Source organism: Amphiura filiformis, chromosome 20 (assembly GCF_039555335.1).
Source record: "Amphiura filiformis chromosome 20, Afil_fr2py, whole genome shotgun sequence".
Lineage (NCBI taxonomy): Eukaryota > Metazoa > Echinodermata > Ophiuroidea > Amphilepidida > Amphiuridae > Amphiura > Amphiura filiformis.
This window is the reverse complement of record NC_092647.1, coordinates 24,784,366-24,805,007: the sequence shown is the minus strand read 5'-3', so window position 1 is coordinate 24,805,007 and position 20,642 is coordinate 24,784,366. Positions and strand designations below refer to the sequence as shown.

General features: G+C 41.9%; 2 protein-coding genes across 2 annotated transcripts in view; one reads left to right on the top strand and one right to left on the bottom strand.

Moving 5' to 3' along the window:
* The window catches only part of LOC140142223 (U4/U6 small nuclear ribonucleoprotein Prp3-like), a 37,169-nt gene extending 36,736 nt beyond the window's left edge, over nt 1-433 (bottom strand). Inside the window, 1 exon segment of the mRNA XM_072164191.1 lies at nt 106-433. Within this exon segment, the coding sequence (XP_072020292.1) occupies nt 106-250 (145 nt within the window). The 5' untranslated portion in view covers nt 251-433.
* Nucleotides 434-550: 117 nt separating this feature from the next.
* Nucleotides 551-18,881, top strand: LOC140142551 (uncharacterized). The gene is made up of 3 exons (XM_072164546.1): nt 551-676; nt 17,421-17,599; nt 18,547-18,881. The coding sequence occupies exons 2-3, from the start codon at nt 17,448-17,450 to the stop codon at nt 18,776-18,778; spliced, it is 384 nt and encodes a 127-aa protein (XP_072020647.1). The 5' UTR covers nt 551-676; nt 17,421-17,447; the 3' UTR covers nt 18,779-18,881.
* Nucleotides 18,882-20,642: the final 1,761 nt, after the last annotated feature.

Below are 20,642 nucleotides of genomic sequence, written 5' to 3'. Positions count from 1 at the left end.
AATGATATGAGTATATAGGACTGGCAAGCGAGTAGTGTGTACAGTGATATTTAAGGTCTGAGAACTGACTCACTGAGTCTAGTAGATTTTAATTTATATACATACCAACAGTACGTGATTTGTCCATTCCTTTCGCTACACAATTAAGTGCAGCAACAATAACAGTTGGATCTGAAAAACCAAAGGTTTTCTGCATCACAGTGTCAACAGTAGGACGAAGGTCCTCCATTTCCCGTTTTGACATCGCCATTTTTGGCCAATTATCGAATAATACGAGGTCGGAAGGACGTTTATATGATAAGGAAAATATTAAGTTACAAAAATGGTTTAAAGTATGGATGCAACTGGTTCAAATTTTGATAGAAACGACCTTAAATTTGTGAACAACATTCACAAAGTTCACGTTTTGATCGTATCGTTGATTTGACCTTAATTAACACAGGGCTGACATTCTTTTCACGAGTGCCATTCACTGTTTCGTTACAGATTGTCAACCATGTAGTTAATAGAAACTTGTAGACAAAATTTGATATTTAAGGGAAAGATCCTTCTTTAGCATAACGTTCTATCGGGTTGTGAAGTAAACTTGCCCGATGGGATTAAACTATACTTTGCAGTTCTGAGGAAGTTTCCATTAAATTGTGAGCACGACAAAGTTTGTTTTCATTAATTTGTGGTAAGTTTTATTATACATTGTACATGTACCATAATAAATAAGCATTTACCAGCCTTAGTCAGTCGGACAGCGCAGCTTCAGGTAACCAATAAAATTGTTAATTGCCAAAATCGGTGAAATAAACAAAACAAGTCACTAAAAAACGTCAACAAATTCATGAAATAATGGAAATTAAAATGATGTACAATACAAATGTATTAAAAAGTCTAACTCATGAAATAAATCAGTAAAACTCATGAACTGCTAGTCTACACTGGGTTTCAGAGAATAACGGCAGTCCCTTCAACAGATTGACGCGAGCGCCCTGGCCCCTGTCAATCATTTTGTCAATTCGAGCGACATACGCAGCTTGCAGAGCTTTGTGTTCACTTCAACAGGCACCGATCTGTGCCAACCAACGATTTGATGCACAATCGGCCAATCAATCAGATTTAATATTGGTCTGTTGCTATGATTGCCAAACGATTGATTCAGCCAATCAGAACCCACTTCCGACTGTATACGCTCTGCACACTCTCAAAATGTAAACAAGTGCCGTTCTTCTCTGACAAAAACTTTAAAATGTCTTAAGTTAAAGGGGTATTTTGTGATCCTAGGCTATCCTCTTTTTATGACAGTCATTGTTCAGTAGATAACTATGAAAAAAGCCAATTCCCAAAATTTCAGTTGATTCCGATATTTTGCGTTTGCGAGTTAAGCATGATTATGTGCAGTGTATTATACTTAGTTTGCAACGCAAACTTATAAAAACGGGTAAAACAGACGTACATCATTTTACATACAATATATCGGTATGACATTTTCGTATTAATACTACAATGTAGCTACTACGGTATGGGTTCCCTGTACTATATTACACTGCTCCATAGACAATGTGTTGTAATTTCGTTAGAACTGGTACATGTATACCAGAACAAAATTAAAATTTCACAATATCTTTGCTGAACGAATTAACTGCAAGATTATTTTTTGTATACACATTATGTAGAAATTCCAGTGATATAAAAATCTCACCTTTTTTTAAGAAAAGTGGGGGGATGATGCTGTAGATCACAAAATGGCCTTTAGTAAACTGCGGAATTATATAAGGCGGAAAAAATAAGACTCATAACACTTTGTATATAGAATTGCGTGCGCTTATGCTAGTTGCGTAATATGCATGACTAGCGCACGCTTTATTAACGCGCGCAGTAGTAACAACCGAATAATTTCCGCCTTATACAAAATTACATATCATGCAAATTTCAAACTTGTTCTGACTTGGGATCTCGATGGGGCAGCCCGCAATGATGCTTTGAAGTTTGCACAAGGGCGCTTTTCATCAAAACAAGCATTTTTCAAAGGCAGAGTATAAAAATGTCTTGTTCCTGATCGGTTTTGTGACTCCTCTTGTGAAAATATTCCACCAATTTAAGTGTATAACTTAAGCCAACTACTCGGATTGAGAAATCTTAAAAATCATCGGGTCATCGCCAAGCAAAACCAGTCGGTTGGATCATACTTCAACATGGCACCAAAAGACAAGAACCTACAATGTAGCCTCAACTTCTTCCAATGCTAATATTGTGTACACCCTTCCAGTTGGTGGCATTGCCAATTACCATGTTGTTTCTCAACATGCATGTATGCCAATGATACACATGTATCGGGCGACTTGACAGTGTAATAATTCAACTCCAAAATTGTGTATAAAAAACTGGATGACCGCAAACAAACTGTTGTTGCTGCATCACCATTAGTATCACAAACATTCTTGACAGTATGAACACATCAAACTTGCAAAGACTAATTAGGAATTTGGGTGCTTTTTTTCAATACTCACATGACTTTGTCTTTTTACAAATGTTAGCAAATCTGTTATTTTTCATCTACGAAACATTGCTAGAATTAGGAAATTTATATAGACCAACCTACATGTCATCATGATGCCGTACATTCATTAATATACTTTCTCGTCTTGCCTATTGTAATGGCCTTCTCTCCTCATCACCATCTACTTATATTACTCGTCTACAACGTCTTCAAAAACTGGGCAGCACATCTCTTGTATTTGAGGTCGACCGTAAACCCTCACCTGGACCACTTTTGAAATCACTTCATTGGCTTCCAATACACCAAAGGATCATTTTCAAATTACTTTTGCTTGTATATATAAATGTCTTCACAACCAAGGACCAATTCAACATATTTGCTTTTCATTTTATGTTCCTCTCTCTCTCTGTGTCAGGTGGCGCTGTGTAGCGCTGCTGTGGTCTTCACAAGAGTACGCCATCTCACTCGATCCGATGCCAAGTGTGTTGCACCTTGCATTCCCTGGTTAGAAACCAGCTTCACGTCATTAGTCCAAGATGTTGGTGGGCGTCCTCTTCCTCGTTGCCTTCCATGGCCCAATTGCAAAATCTGTTTTTCTACACCTCCATGTTTCCTGACAATATGGCCAAAGTACTTCAGCTTTCTCTCCATTATGCCGCTTCTGATGGTTAGACTTGTACCAATCTTGTCAAGGATCCAGGAGACTCAGTACACCGGTCGATCTTACCGTTTCCGATGTTGATTAAGATACTTCTTGCATCGATCCCGAGATGCGGAAAAAACCAATAGTCATTTTGTCCCACATAAATGAATAAATAACAAAAACCCCCGATCCCCCCAGTGGACTCACCCATTCGGTGACGTCACACACGATAATCACCCCTTATCCTCCTTGGTTTCTAGATGAGATAGACGTGTGGATTTTTCTTTACCAACGCTAAGTATCATTACGAACCAAAGGACGAGATATACAGTTTGTTTGTTACACCTGAGGTAAAAACCAACCAGTATAGTACGCTAGGGAGATAGTTTTGACGACATTTTTCGACTAGAAAAGTGACAAAAACGATCCAAAAACTTAGCTTGTATGAGTGTTTCCGTTAGTATACGGGACACACGTTTTCAAAATGGCCGCCCTTAGGACGCCATTTTATTTTTGTTCTCACGTAAAACAACTATAGCAGACTAGTAAGTTACAATAGATGTTTGTACAGTACTGTGTATACATGTATGGTGAGTGATTATCGCTATGTTTATGGTGTGCTCTATCGTTATATCTTTCAGTACGCGTCTGATGACGAGTTACTGCTAAGAGTTCGTGGGTTTCGAAGGACCAGCCTGACAAATCTATACCAAAAGGTTTTCAGTTTTTCATCCCTTTGTACATATATTTATTATATCATACCACTACATCAGCGACAGCCACTGTGCGTGTGGGTCTGTTTATTGGGCTTGAGCTTGTGTTCGGGGGTAGTGCTGTACGCTCCCGATTACTACAATGTCCAGGCCTTGTCAATCATGCCCTTCCCTTGTGGCAGAGTGGGACCCGCATCCACTCTGCTACACCCCCAGGGATTGCTCTAAATCAAATAAGTGTGCTTCCTTTTGCATAGGCTTATCGGACATCCACTTCGAGGATTTAGAAAGTAGCGCTGCGTTTGGGTCTTCGACACAGACAGAAGACGAAGACTAAGAAACAGAAGCCTACAGGTAAGATTGATATGGTAGGTACTAGCTTGGCGGACGGCAAGGGCCACGCTAAGGTAACCTCTGGGGCTCCGGTCCCGGCAAGCAGGCGGACCCTCCGGGACTGCTAGCGAGCCGAAGGCCTAGCAGCCAGCGAAAGCACTGACTTAACGTCTAAGCTAGTAGCAGGCAGCAGCGCGGTACTTGCCCTAACAGGCGAGTACCAGTCTACCAGTGAGATCTCTAGCGAGTTTCTTGCAGGTGGACACCCGTCTATTGCTGGCGAACAGCGGGTCTAGCACCCATGAAGTAGCCGGCGACGGACAGTATGCCAAGGGTACCCGGGCTTGCCTGGGTTGAATCCTAGCATACAGCGTGCAGCGGACTTGCCTCGGCCGGTCTGTAGCACGCAGCGTGCCAGTGGAACCCGGGCTTGCCTGGGTTGATCCACGGCACGCAGCACGCTTTCGTTCCCGCAAGGGTCGAATGAAAGCGTGCATGGGTTTAGCAGAGACGATACCGGGGCTAACGCTGCAGGTGTAGTCTTAGCAGCACCAACTGGGGGTGTCACACGGCAGCGTTCCATGGCGGGACCGCCGAGTGATTCCCTGGGCCTTGGAATGGCTGCCGGCTGTCCTCCGGGGCTGGCTAGCGGCTATACGGGGGTTGGGCTCGCAGTCTCTCACGGGACAGCGACCCAAGTGCAAACAGTGGCAGCTACCGAGTCGAGCTACGGCTCGACTTCAGTGGTAGCCACTATGCACGCGCCCATAGCTGCCGTGAGTGGTCCGCCACACACAGCGACCTTGGGCGAGGCTCAAGAGGTTAGGGTAGGTAGTTTGAACAGCCTGGCTGATCAACAACCCACTTATGTCCTCGAGAGCCAGCAGAGCGTGGGTGATCCATTACAGTCAATGGGTCAATTACCCTCTTATGATCGATCACTATCTATTCAGCGGAGCATGGCTCCATTGATTGATACTGCCTATTCAGGTAGCGAGGTGACTGATCGAGGGTATACACGCTCAGCTACCCGTGATACTAGGCAAGCTCCTTTTAGCCAAGGGACAGCCAGTATAGCGGGGTACCCATACACACGGCTTGATCCTCTAGCGGGGAACGCTGTGAGGCATGGGTACAGTGGTGCGCAGCCGGGGAGCCTACCGGGCACCTCACGCTACAACCACGCAGGTACCGCAGTACTCGTCCTGGTTACCACAGTCTCTGTGGCAACAGGGGAGGCGGTACTGGTACTGCCGCTCCATGGGGTTTCCCTGGTGGCGGATCCTTTCAGGGTCAGCTACCGACAGGGTATGCCCCGTGGTATCCGCCGCAGGGTGGTTTCTTCCACGGTCTAGCACCGTGGCAAGTGCCGCCTAGCGCTGGACAAGCAGTACCACCAGTTGTTACCCAGCCTGGGCGGCGAGTGGCTAACCCTGATACAGCTCAGGGTAGGCCGCGCTGCTATGGCTAGGGCGACAGCAGCGAGCGTCGCGGATCCCGGGTGCTATAGCTAGCATCTCGGGGTCTAGCGGGAGTACTCCCTCTTCTGCTGGTGTTCAGTTGGCTAGCCACACGGTGGCGACACCTCCCTGTCCACCTTCAGATGCCCGTCGTCAGATCTCTTCCTCATCAGAGAGTGAGTCAGAGTCTGAAGGCGAGGGAAAGGAGTCGGAAGATGAAACCAGTAGCGACTCACAGTCTGATGAGGCTGTGCAGCTAGCTTCAGGTATCCTTCCCCCGCTTCCCCGTGAGGAACTCGCTAGCAATGGTCTGCCTGCGGACACCGCTGAGGTGATGAGCCGTGTGGCCCAAGGTTTGGGCCTGGCTTTCTCTCAGGAGGAGTCCGTTCAGGAGGACCAGGGCATCTTTTCAGTAGGATGCCCAGCTAAGCGGCGTCCACACAAGGGTCGCCCGCACTTGCATTCCCGGCGGACCTCAAGGGTAGGTTTCAGTAGGGCTGTCAGGCTCGCTGGAGCTTCGGACGCCGCGTGCTTGCACGCTTCCACTGCGTGTTTCGCAGGAGGACTACGAAACCTACCTCAGGGTCCCTGACATGGATCCAGAGCGTTGCTAGCGCCTGCCGCTGGCGCCAAGGCGACGGGTCGTTCTCCCCCAGTGGGAGGAGGAGCTAAAGCTCATCGATAAGCGAGCACGCCGCTTATCAGAGTCTCTAAGCGTCGCTACCACGCTTGCCGAGCACCTCGGTAGGAAGGTAGCGCACGGCCACGGGGCAACGTCGGAACTCTTCCGCGAGGTTAATCTGTTAGCGGTGCTAACAGCTAACCTCAACGAGAGTTCTATGGGCCTAGCCCATAGGATGTCATCTCGCCGCCGGAGAATGCCTGTCTGTCCCTCCAGTCAACTTACGGCTCGACTTTGCTGAAGCAATGAAGAAGTCAGACTCGGTGGGACAGGGGCTACTCTTTGGACAGGCCTTTTGCGCCACGGTGGAGGACCGGGCAAAGAAGGCCACCAATGAGAGCACTCTGAAGAAGTCAGAGGCTGCCCTGACCAAGGGGAAGGGCAGTAAGGCGAAGAAGAAGCACAAGAAGAAGAAGTCTTCTAAGCGTTCTTCAGCGCCAGCTCCGGCTTCAGCAGGACGCGCACCACAGACTACACACCGAGCCCGAGGCTACTCCAGCACCTCCCAAAAAATCTGGGAAGCGCAAGAGTAGTGCTGGATCAGTATGGCAAGCCCCCCTAAGAAGAGCCGTTCTTCTAAGGGTGGCAAACCAGATCGGTCCTGAGGGCACGGGCGGTCGACAGTCCATGCCGGCAGGTTTGGACTTCCACAGGGATTCCCCTGTGGGCGGCCGCTGTGCATTACGCCCAGAGATGGCATGCCATCTCACCGGGCGCCTGGGTATTGTCAGTGGTCAGTGGGGTTACAGGCTGGAATTTACCAGCCACCCTCGTGGCGCCTGCACGATTCAGAGGTCCACGGTAGTGCCGCCAGACGGCCCCCAGCGCCGGGCACTACTGTCAGAGGTCACTCAGCTTCTCACGAAGCAAGCGATTGTCCCGGTCTACCCCCCCTTTCACCAAGGGGTTTTGGAGCACTTTTTTCTGGCTCCAAAGAAGACCGGCGATTGAGGCCATTCTGAACCTCAAGCCGTTGAACGAGTTCATCAGGCCCAAGAGGTTCAGAATGGAGACTCGCTTCGGTGCTAGCCTGCCCCATCAAGGGTATGTGGGCGGCATCGCTAGATCTCTCGGACGCATCTCTGCATGATCCGATCGGACCCCAAGCTCAGAGGTCACAACGCTTCAAGGAGCAGGGTCAAACTTACCAGTTTCGATGCCTGCCATTCGCTTGTCCACCTCCCCAGAGTGTTTACACTCCTGGTCAGGGCGGTGGCAGCGCACCTGAAGCGCAGGGGAGTCAACATGTGTTGCTACCTGGACGATTGGTTCATTTACGGACGCACCCACTGGAGACACAGTGTCTCGTGGAGTTAGTAGTCCGTGACGGTGCGGGACCTGGGATTTCTGATCAACGCCAAGAAATCCAATTTGGTCCCGACGCAGACACCACTATTCTTAGGGGCCCAGATCAACCTCAAGGAGGGATCGCGGCGCCCTCACCCGAGAGGGTGACGAACATGGCGAGGTGTGCCCGACTCTTGGCCGAGTCAGAGGGGCACCCGCTGTGGCATGGATGAAGGTTTTGGGCCTTATGGCCAGTATGGTAGACCTCGTGCCGCACTGCCGCTTTCACATGAGGCCTATACAACTACACCTTCTAGCCTTTTACAGGCCCAGTCGTCGCCCAATATCCCTCGCGGTTCCGATGCCGGAGATCGCGCGAGAGGAACTCTGGTGGTGGACCCATCAGCCCAATTTGACTCAAGGTGTCAGGTTTCCTGCACCAGCGGTGCGTCACGTAGTGACGACCGACGCGTCAAAGCTGGGCTGGGGGGCCACATCCACGGGACTCAGTCTCGGGCCTATGGTCGGCCACGGAGACGGAGTTCCATATCAACCTTCTCGAACTTTGGGCAGTGGAGAGAACTCTCCAGCATTTCGAGAAGGTGATCGTGGGATCTCATATCGTTGTCCAAACGGACAACACAACCGTGGTGGCCTACCTCAACAGACAAGGGGGCACCAGGTCACCACGGTTGTGCCTGCACGCACTACGCCTGATAGGGTGGTGCAAGGCCAGGCAGATTACGTTGAGAGCGATGCACATAGCGGAGTCACCAACATCCTCGCGGACGATCTGTCACGAGGAGAGGTGTCGGGACGTACAGAATGGTCCCTTGCTCCGCAGGTCGCCCAGGCGGTCTTCGAGGTGATGTACCACCCCTCGATAGATTTGTTCGCATCTCATCGAAATCATCAGCTGCCGGTGTACTGCTCGAGGGTCGCAGACCCACAGGCATTCGCCGTGGACGCTCTGTCCGTGAGACTGGGGAGGAATGACTGCTTACGCTTTCCCCGATCTCACTGCTCGCAAGGGTGGTGACCAAGATCGGGAGGAGGATTGCAACGTCATTCTGATAGCACCGTTCTGGCGAAACACCTGTGGTTTCGACCGATGGTGGATCTACTGGCGGCACAGCCGCGAGTACTCCCCGAGTTACCAAATCTACTCCGGATGCCCGGAGGAGAGGTACCAAGTCTACCACTAGAGCACCTGCAGTTAGCTGCATGGCCCTTATCAGGCACGTGCGGCGGAGGGAGGCTTTTCATCAGAAGCTGCTTTCTCATCGCCAGGGGTAGACGAGAGTCTACCCTCCGCACGTATAGTCAGCGCCTGGCTCCCTACTACGCATGGTGCGATGAGAGAAATACATCTCCCACTAGAGCCCCTGTGCCTCTAGTGGCAGATTTTCTGACAGAAAAGTTCAGGTCAGGACTTCAGCAGGCAACGATAGCCAACTACAAGTCAGCCATTCTCTCGATTCATCGGGATTTGAAGACGGGTCGACTATCAATTCAGATGGGTCCCTAAGTCTTCTTCTCGACGGTATGTTCAACAGCGCCCGCCGAAAGGAAGGTGGTCCTCCATGGGACCTCAACACAGTCTTGGAGTATATTAAGGGTCCCCTTTGAGCCCCTGTCAAAGCGACCCTTAAATACGTCACTCTTAAGGCGGCCTTTCTTCTGGCGTTGGCTTCGGGACGGCGCTGCTCGGAGTTACACGCAGTCTCAAGTCAGCCTCCGATTTACCAACAACGGAGCGACGCTGTTTCTTCGCCCGGATTTCCTTGCAAAAATGAGCAAAGTACATTCCGACACTCGCCCCTCTTCCTACCCAGTATTGGGCAGGGTTCGTCAATAGCCGAAGACAGGTTGTGGTGCCCGGTGAGGCGCTACAGCACTACCTTGGCGAACACAAACCTTAAGAGGGCTCATGACCGCTTATTTATCACTCACGCAGAACCGCACGGTCCAGCCGCTAAACAGACTCTGGCACGGTGGCTGGTCCAGGTGTTGGTGGACTCGGGGCGGCAAAAAGACGCCGCCCCAAGGCCCACTCAACCAGATCTATCTCATCTTCGTGGGCCTACCATAGGGGGTCCCCATTGAAGAGATTTGTCAGGCTGTGTCCTGGAAGAACCCGTCGTCCTTTTCCACGGTTTACTACAAAAGCGTAAACCAACGACCAGGCGATAAGTTCACCAGGGCTGTTCTGCAGAGATAACATGGTGGTTGGGTATCAGGTGTTTTATGGACAATCAGAATTCCAACATGGTAAGAACCAGTGTTTCTATTCTTAACCACTGCACTTTCAGTTCAGGGTTTTTGTCTGTTCACGTAGTCTTTCTGTTTCACGGCCGTGAGGGGGGGAAATAGTTTGACCTTGCGATTACCATGCTACCCACTCTCCCGATCCTTATCAGATGCTGGCCAATCTTGTACCTCCATCCGTCGGTTACTTGCTAGATCGATCTTTCAGATGTTGATGCAAGAAGTATCTTAATCAACATCGGAAAGGTAAGATCGCACCGGTTATGAGTCTACCATCGACCGGTGTACTGAGTCTAGTCCCAAACAAAAATGTTTGGTAGACTCATAACCGGTGCGATCTTACCTTTCCGATGTTTATTATCCGGACCCGCCGCCCCTACAAGTTTGGCGAGTAGGGGCTGCCCAAGTCGGATAAGGGATGATTATCGTGTGTGACGTCACCGAATGGGTGAGTCCACTCGGGGATCGGGTTTTTATTTATTCATTTATGTGGGACAAAATGACTATTGGTTTTTTCCGCATCTCGGGATCGATGCAAGAAGTATCTTAATCAACATCGGAAAGGTAAGATCGCACCGGTTATGAGTCTACCAAACATTTTTGTTTGGGACTAATTTGTTCTCCTGTCTTTCCATGTCACTCGTAGAAGCCTCCAGTAACACCACATCTCAAAAGCATCTACTCTTTTCCTATCATTCTTGGTCATAGCCCAAGACTCGCATCCATAAGTGGCAATTGAAAACACAGTTGCCGGAAGTAGGCGTACCTTGAGGTCAATGGATAGGCCTCTGCTTTTCCATATGCTTGACATGCCCTGCACAGTTGTCCTTGCAATAGCCAGTCTTCTCTTAATTTCAGTTGTGCTGTCACCACTGTTGTTAATCATTGAACCCAGATATTCAAATTGCTTCACCTCCTCAATCTGTTGTCCATCTATCACAAACTCATCACTTTTTCTCTCTCTGTCTACAACCATTATTTTTGTCTTCTTTATGTTCCAAAGAGATGTAATTCTGATCTTGCATTGATTATCTTTGTCTTGACTATATCCCATGACTAGAGCCTTAGCTGGTGATAGGGTCTAAATATTTTGTAAACGCTCTGAGCCTTTTGGAAATGGCGCAAATGCTATAGTATTGTATTGTGTTGTATTGTATATGGTCATTTTCACGGTAAAGGGTGTAACTTTGGATTTTTAACATTTTAATCCGTAGTGTTCTAATTTATAAAGCCACAGAATTCCGTAATTTTTGGCCACATAAGTCATCTAGTTAGCAGCTACCTTGGGTAGCATAATCAGCTTTAGGAGTTACTGCGTTCAGTTTTAGCAGGCTTAAATGTACTTAATATTGCCAATTTGAAAAACTATAAAAACAGTAACATTTTTGTAAAACCCTGTGTTTTCTTCAGTTAGTTCATGGATAATTTTTCTTATCCTGAAAGTACAGTCATATGTTCAGTAAACACTGCCACATTAGATTTAATTGTGAACGGCCCTGTATTTTTGAGAACCGGACTTCGATATTTATCGTTTCGAGGCTTCATTTTCCGTTAACAATTGTTAACAAACTTTGTGGGTGTAGCTTTGGTTCATAATTCTTGGTTATTTCTTCACTTCTTCTTGATTCATAACAGTTGTTATCTTAACTTGAAATGGGTAACAAAAATTAGGCGATTTGCAAGCTTTTAAAATTTTTATAAAATCTTGACTTCAAATAGCCGTTTTTCCGTTAACTTTTTGAAGCCTCCGAAACAAACTGTTCAGCAAGCTTGTGCAAATATAAATAAAAGAGCTCATCCAATCTATTTATTAAAATGTAGCAAACTAGATCCTCAAGTCACATGTTTTTAAATCGTGGAGATATATATCACCGTTTGAAAATGAGACCCAATACAAACTTTCCGTTAACAATTGAAGCCTCCGAAACAAATGAAGCCTCCGAAACAACAGTAAACTTAATTATCATCTATGCATATCTAAATTGGTGTGTTTCATACTGATATCTGCATTGTAATTATTACTTGATATGTGCAGAATGTCATAAATTAAAAAAAATTGACATTATGGTTAATGTTTGAAAAATATACTGATACCTTAAAAAGCCTGTGTCGGAGGCTTCACATGCAAAAAACACCATACTTAACAAATGGGTGAACAAATTAATGTGTGATAAATCTACAATATCTGCCGCATAGAATCATTGATTCAATACACACAAGAAAATAACAGCTTAGATGATCCCAACACTGTTGTTTTCAAAAAACTACTTCTGCAATGTTTAACAATTGTTAACATGAAGCCTCGAAACAAAAAAAATGACTTGCTGTGATAATTTAATTTTTGTCACAACTGAAATTCAATACTTAGAAGCAAAGCATGAAAATTGGTAATTGTGATATTTTTTACCTATTTTTTTATGTCAACTTGTAGTAGTTAGCTAAATATTTTACTTTTATGATCACCTGTGTTGTTAACTGAAGCCTCGAAACACAAATCGCTTGAATTGCCAATTCTAAAAAAATAACTCCAATTTCTGTGAAACTTGGCTGGGAGGTTCCTTTCATCAAGTAGTATTTGTACATGAAGTTAGACATTCAAATTATTTTAGGAACCCAATTAAAACTTAAAAAATATGTTTAAGGTTTGGAAATTTCCATTGTAAATGACACTTGATGTTAAAATTTTCAAAACTGCAATTACAAACATAGCAAAACATGGTATAAAATTTAACTTATATCTGTTGACTTACTTTGGAATGGAATTTCACATGTATTCCAGCTTTCATGTCAAAATTTTCTGAGGTTATGTAAAATACATTTTTTCTTAGATTTTAACCAAAATGTTATGCAAATGTCAAATTTTTATTAGAAATCAAAAGGTTTAAGCCTTGAAACATTATTTTACTTGAAATTAAGTTGCTTCTATGCATGATTTCAGTAAACAGAAACATATTTAAGTGGTTTGAAATTTTGACCCTAAAAATCAAAAGTTACACCCTTTACCGTGAAAATGACCATATTGTATTGTATTGTATTTGTATTGTATATTGTATTGTATTGTATTGTGTTGTATTGTATTCTATATTGTATTGTGTTGTGTTGTATTGTATTGTATTGTATTTTATTGTATTGTGTTGTATATTGTATTGTGTTGTGTTGTATTGTATTGTATTGTGTTGTGTTGTATTGTGTTGTATTGTATTGTATATTGTATTGTATTGTGCATTGTATTGTGTTGTATTGTGTTATGTTGTATTGTATTGTGTTGTATTGTATTGTGTTGTGTTGTATTGTATTGTGTTGTATTGTATTGTGTTGTATTGTGTTGTATTGTATTGTATTGTATTCCCAACTGGGTAGCACATGTTTCCTCTTACAAACAAAATGAATGAATTTAATGAATTGGCTGTGTGCAAGCATGAAAGAAAGGCAAACATATATAAATTTGCTTAATATTTAAGAAATTTTCAAAATGTAGTATCGTGAATTCAAAAAAAAAATTAAAAAGCAAATGTTTGGACTAAAGAAAAACAAATGTTTTTAAGCCATACAAGATCTAAACAAATCAGGAATGTGTCACTTTTCCTGTTATTCCCAAACTCCTGTCTTCCTTAAAATATTCTTCACAACTCAGAAAAAACAAGAATTTTGAAGTAAAGAACAAAAGGAAAACCTTGGGCAGAAGCAACGGAAAAAGTTTCTGAGAGAAGCGCAAGAAAAATAAAGCAAATAAAGACACAAAATCATGATAGGAAAAGAGAGAAAGAAAAGAAATAGCAGGAACAAGAAACAAGCAAGTAAGATAACAATAATGTAGTTTAAGGGTACTACACCCTAGCCAATTTTTGCTTATTTTTTGCGTTTTTCTCACAAATTATAGCGCATTGGTGACAAGTACGATATGTATATTATAGGGGCAAGTACTACAACTACTGCGCTGAAAATTCAGCAACTCAAGGCAAGTAGTTATTGATTTATTGATCAAATATTGGGTTTCCCTCATTTTGGACTGTAACACCACAACTGTTGTCTGTGCTGAAATAATATTTCCAGTGTAGCAGTTGTAGTCCTTGCCCCTATAATATACATATCTTACTTGTCACCAATGCTCTATAATTTTTGACAAAAATGCAAAAATAGGCACAAAATTGGGCAGGGGTGTAGTACCCCCTTAAAGAAAGAAACAAAGAATACTAATAAAGAAAACTGAAAATGAGAAAGAAAAGATATATATGAGGAAGCGAAAGAAAGAAGAAATTATTATTTCAATGAAAGACAAGGAATATAAAAAATGAGGTATGACTATGATGAAATGAAATGAACATTGTATTGTTCAAAATAGTATCATATCGTTTCCCTTCAAAGAAAGATATGTACCAAAGCTGTCCATTTTCTGCACTGTTGATTACTGTAAAAGTAGAAATTTTCGCGAGGTTCTTATTTTCGCGAATTTCGCGAGTGGACATAAAATCGCGAAAATAAAAACTGGCTTAAAATAACCTTTTGCATTAGGTTTCTATTGTATCAATATCAAACCGCGAAATTTAATTCTCGAGCTATTTACAAAATCGTCAAAATCACAAAAATATCTTCTCGCGAAAATATTGACTTTTACAGTATTTATTGATAGGAAATGGTATAAAACTTACCCGTAGAAATTATTGTGAAAATGAGGAATCTTTTCTGCCATGTTGTTAAATTTGTAACAAGCGTGTTCTATTCCGTTTCCATTGCAACGGTTGAACTACATGTATCTAATGATTTTGTCATTTTTACCCACTTTTCAACCATTAAAAAAACCTAAATGGAGTAGAAACTTCATATTTGGTGTGCAGAACACATGGCGCATGAATATTTTATATCTATGAACAAAATCATCACTTAATTCAATTTGTGAGCAGTTTTGACCAAAAATGTAATTTTTACATGAGAAATTTTTTCACTCTTTTTATGACCTACAATGTATTGTTTTTGACCTATAGATGATCTCACAAAATTATTAAATACATGTTTGCATGTTTTTGTGCAAAAATGTATCCCTTTTCATAATTTGTAGCAATTTCCTGCTTTGCATAAGTTTCTATTATCTATACACATGGCTTCTTTAATTTCATTTTAAGCTATTAATTAATCACAGTTTCCAGGGCAACAGCCATTTCTGCTAAATTTACTGACCCAGTAAAATTCAGCAAATTTCCCAGTAAAATTGACAAAAAATGGTCATTTCCATGGAAAATTAAATGTCTTCTCTTTGAATTCTCCAAATAGTTTGCTTAAAATAAACGAAGCCCTGTATCAATAATATAAAGTAATTCAAACTTTTGTAATTCAATAAATTGCTAGAAATGGGGGGGGGAGGGTCCAGTTTTTGGCCACTAAAATCAATAAATGCATTTTATGCCTACTTATGAATTTCAAGAGGTCAGATGAAAAACCATACATGTAGGTCACAGAAAAATGTTATGATTAAATTTTTTGATCCAAACATCCATTTGTACAATTTTCATGATGCCTAAGTCATTTTCAAAAAAAATAATGAAATCGACTCCCTACAAGATGGCGACCGGATTATGCAAATGAGCAATTACACCTTGTGTGGATAGCCTCTATTGAACTAAGGGGCTGTGCAATAATTATGAGCCCTTGTGGGAGGGTAAAATTGAGGGGGGGGGGAGAAATTCTTGGCGTGCTTTAAATAGATTTCATACCAATATCATTTTATCAATTTCGGGCCATTTTCACCCAATTTTGGTCATATTTTAAAATTGCTCAATGATAACAAAGTGGCATCAGCCGAAATATTTGTCAGGACATGCCAGAGAATCAGAAAAAAGCAAAAACATTGCAACTATGCTCCAATGCCATGTCCAATTCAATTACCCTGACTAATTAGCAGTTGAACAATAACATCAAAGTATTGATGCTTTTTATATACCGTAATTTTGATTCATACATGTATGAAAGCTTTTTGTCTTGTGTTTACATAAATATTCAAATCATGTGCGTCACATGTGAACTTATAAGGTTTCAAACTCCCGACTGTAAAGTTACAATTATGCGCAGAACACCATAGTTTAAATCATCTTGTGACGACCGGTGATCTGACACAGCGCATGTGCAGGGGAAGTAGTTTTCATTTTTTTCCAGTCTTGTTGGTCAACATGGTTACTGAGACTTCAAACATCACCTAGTGATTGGACATTGATAGTTATGTCATCAAACAAATTAGCAGACATATATTATACTTGCACATATAAAAACTCCTGCTCTTCAACTTTTCTTCAGTGTTGATGAAGTCAGGGATGAAAACTTATAAACCACTAACATAGTGATCATCTGCACCAGTATAACGGATGGGGTACTCGTAGAAATACTCATTTGTTATGAGTTCCTGTTGAAAAAGTCTACTTTGGTGTATTCTGAATTTGTTCAGAGAAATTGCTGTGTACAGAACACTCTTAACTGTAGAACAGTTCAGTCATTGTTGACTGTGTGAGATACTTTGAAACATTATCAACACAAAGATTGTGGCACATTGGGATATCAAAATGCCTAAAGTGATGCATTTTAAGATCATATCTTTGATTGAGGTAAGTAATAAACTCGGTCTCCCGTTAGTCCGAAACACTGTCAATCCGAACCCCTGTCAGTCCGAACTCTAATGGGTTTCGGACTGACGGGGGTTCGGAGTGATGGTGTTTTGGACTGATGGGGTGTCTTCTAATAAACTATACAGTTGTAGTAAGTCAGAACCGTGACTTGCCATATTCAGTCCCTGTGTAACAAGTGAAGTAGCTTCACTTGGAATTTGGGGAGTTTTTAGCCTAAATTCTTATGCTTACTGCTGCTTCAATAGTGAAACTGACTTCTTCACATTGTAATTTTGTTTGATTGATAGTAGCTATAGACTCGATCCCAGATCTTTGATTACAGTATAGGTTGTAACATAATTGCTACATATGATACTTGATCCAAGTCTAACATCTTAGGTAACTTACTTCATTTGCCCTGCAAATGTGTGGCTTAAATCCTAGAGTATACAGTATTTTTACTCTAGAAAAGTAGAATGCTTGATTTAGTTTGTATAATTTATATTCTTCTATATCGCAGCAGACTAGCAGATATGTATGTTGGATGTTTAGAAATTTTACATGTAATTCTAAAGTGTTTTTCACACATACAATACTTCCAACAAAATGATTTTTTATAACCAATTTTTTTGATGGGGAAAAATCAAATTGGCCAATATCTTTATTCTATTTAACCTAAGGTGACCAATCAATACATACTGTCATTGTTCTTCATTGGTCGCCTTAGAAAGAGATGCCACTCAGTTTCACTCAAAAAGCGTGAAACTGGTGAGAAAAACATGAAAAAGCATGTGAATGCAGGCCAAAAAAAACCCAAACAGGCTGAAAATAAATAAAAACATGGGAATTTGAACTCACAAAAAACCTGAATTCAGGCTAAAACCTGAAAAGTAGCATCCCTGCTTAGAAGAGTAACACAACATTTATTCAATCTATTCTTCTTTATATTTTCGTAGGAATTCTGCGACGGAGTAGACGACATCATGGAGTATGTTGGCAAGGCGATGGTAGGCAACCAGGTGAAAAGTCTTACTAAAGGCCTGGGATTGGATGAGGAAGAGGAAGAAGACAAAGGCATATTCAAATACGATCCAAAGAAAGAGCAGCTTGAAGAAGAGAAAAGAGCACAAGAAAAGTAGGTACCATGATAATCTTTAATCGTGATCCACAGCATCATCCCCTCACTTTTCTCAAAAAAAGTTGTGATTTTTATACCACTGGAAAGGCTACATAAATATGTTTATGTACAAAAAATTCTTGCAGATTAAATTGTTTAGCAAAAATATCGTGAAATTTGAATTTGGCCAATAAAAAAGATTTGGGTTGGTAAACTGTTCACTCTTTCTTAAAAAAGAATGTTTGCTTGTCCTCCACAACTTTTTCAGAATTGGGTCAGTCAGTCTGTATTAAAATTTTTTTAATTTTTTTTAAAGGTCATAGCCAAAACATGACTGTATGCCTTTAATTATTTAGCTTAATAAATAGCCCAAATATAGTTGTGAATTGGGATATTTCTCTACTGTATACCACTTCATTCATGTTTTAAAACAGTTTTGAAGTGTGTAGAAACTGTAAAGAAAACTTTTCAGGATGTCAAGAATGTTGAAAGAAAATTAAAACTTTTGTCTGCAATTTCCAAAATTAGGGTTGGTATTCATTTGTACAGTAAAACAAAAAAACACACCTGTTTTTCCAGATTTTCCAGATTAGGGTTAGTCGGTGGAGGATAAGCAAACCATTTTTTTTTTGCCTTACGTTCTGGTACACCAGCACCCATCTTCTTTTTTTTTTGCCTTTCGTTCTGGCACACCAGAACGAAATAGTCTACAGAGCTGTGTATACACATAATCATGCATAACTTGCAAACGCAAAATCGGAATCAACTGAAAAATGTCATAAAAAGAGGAAGCTAGGATCACGAAATACTCCTTTAATTTGATTGAATCCTTAGATGTAAAAACAGGAAAAGTCTGTCCCAAGTTTGTTAATTCTTTGGTTGTGCTGCAATGCAATTTTGTACTCAAATTTTGTATATCAAAATCTTTCCCCTACTCAAAATGTTTTTCTCTATATTCTTTGTAGGGCTAAGAGACAAGAAGCGCATACCAAAAGGAAAGCAGAGCGAGCGGTTAAACGTAACGAGATCCGTGAGAAGTACGGTCTAAAAGAATCCAAAGTGGACAAAGATTTGGTGGAGGGACGACACCAACCGGCGGATGAGAAGAAAGACAGCTTAACAAAGGCAAAGGAAGACGAAAGCGTCAGCAGGTACGAACCACAAAGTAAGGACAAAGAGAAATGCGCCATCATGTGATTTTGGCCATTGTCCGACACTAATCAGAACAATCATGTGACGCTGATTTTGACAATTGGCAATCGTAAGCAATCTTGTGAGGTTTTTGATCGATACGATCTTGCAGGAAAAGATCAGAAATCCGGATCAAATAAATTTACAAGTTAGTCAGTAATAATGAAACTGAACTTTAATTGATATGTAGTTCAAAACTTGATTGACATATGCATGGGTGTCAATCCTGGGGGGGGGGGGGGACACAGGGACATGCCCCCACATTTTTGGCAAAATGACCCATTATCTGTTCTTTTAAGTCACTTTTTGAGTTTGAAGATTCAGTCTAAATAACTCCCCCCCCCCCACTTTTCAAGATGGATTGACACCACTGGACATATGTGTAAGATGATATGGAGGTTCACTAAATATTAGATTGTGTCCCATCATCAGAAAAATTTGGTTTATTGGGATATTTCCTTTGAAATCCATTCAACCTACATGTATGAAGACATGACCTTATAATCTCCCAGAGGGGGGGGGGAAGATTTCTAATGGAGTCGCCTATTTAGGTAATCCCATTTGAAATTCACACTCCCTGCACGGAAGAGTAAGGTCATATGCCTTCCGCAGGGGGTGTATGATTTACAATTAGTATAATAAGCAGACATACAGGTACGTCACTGTACATAAATTTGAAACTGATTTGATACTATGAAAAAAAAAATGGTGCTATAATTGGAAATTATGATCGCTGTGAGTTGTAAAACCTTGAGTTTTTATACTCATGATCTCAATTTGGCAAGTTTGTTTGAACAATTTCCTACAATAAGATCAAGAAAAAGAGAGCAGAACTTTACAATGATTTTAACCCCATGGGCACTACTGCCTAATATATAAAGAGCCCGTGATTGGTTAGTTGCGTGATATAATCATCTGAAAAACCAATCAGAATAGAGCTTTTAGATCAGCTTCATCCCAATCAGCCCTACTGACCGGATGACCAATCTTACCATATCTGTGATTGGCTCAATACATGATATCACCCTCTTTGTAACCAATCAAAATTGTTCTTAGTTAGAGGCTCATAATTTGGTCAGTATTACTCATGGGGTTAACTTTAATATCATTATCAAGTACAAAGCTTTTGTTCTTTATCAGTGGCTGGGAAACCCAAGTTGTCAGGGAGAAATGGCACTGGCTACAATGCATGTACAAAAACAACCATACCTTTGGCATAAACATTTCTTTTGGCTTGTTTCAGATCAAATTAGTTGGGTGGAGTTAACCGCTCTCATGGATTGGGGCTTTGGAATTCGCTACATTTTTTAAATTTTAGAAGTAGCACATTTACAATGTACATGTAGTTGAGGAAACCGGGTGCACCCAATGCTGCTGTTGCTTTCAATACGACACCAATTCATTATTTCTTTTAAGTGTAGAGATTTTTATTGATCTTCTTGGGGAAATCTGTTAAAATAGATGCTATATTCAAGAATGTACAGTGTGTGATTGCTTCTATTTTATATAGAATTCATACGTAGTGGTAATAAGATAAAAGTAATTAAATTAAACTTCAACACTATTTATTTCGCTTACCGGGAGCGCTTTCGAGGAACTTCCTCATCGTCAGTCGATGTTGTTAGCACTGATGTTTTCTTGGAAATGGCTAGAGACTAACCTGATCAGGTGACATCACACTTGATGACGTCACCGAAGTCCAAAGTTTCCAACAACATCGGCTGACGACGAGGAAGTTCCTCGAAAGTGCTCCCGGTAAGCAAAATAAACAAGTTAGTGTTGTAGATTTATTCAATTACTTTCACTTCTATTTTGTTTATTTTTGTAAATTCTAAAGTGACTTACATATTGTATACAACTGAGCATGTGC

Bases quoted from the DNA above. Each gene is read 5' to 3' on its own strand.
- LOC140142551 (XM_072164546.1), top strand. From the start codon at position 17,448: ATGGAGTATGTTGGCAAGGCGATGGTAGGCAACCAGGTGAAAAGTCTT. The intron at 17,600-18,546 runs GTAGGTACCATG...TATTCTTTGTAG, and splicing joins GAGAAAAGAGCACAAGAAAA to GGCTAAGAGACAAGAAGCGC.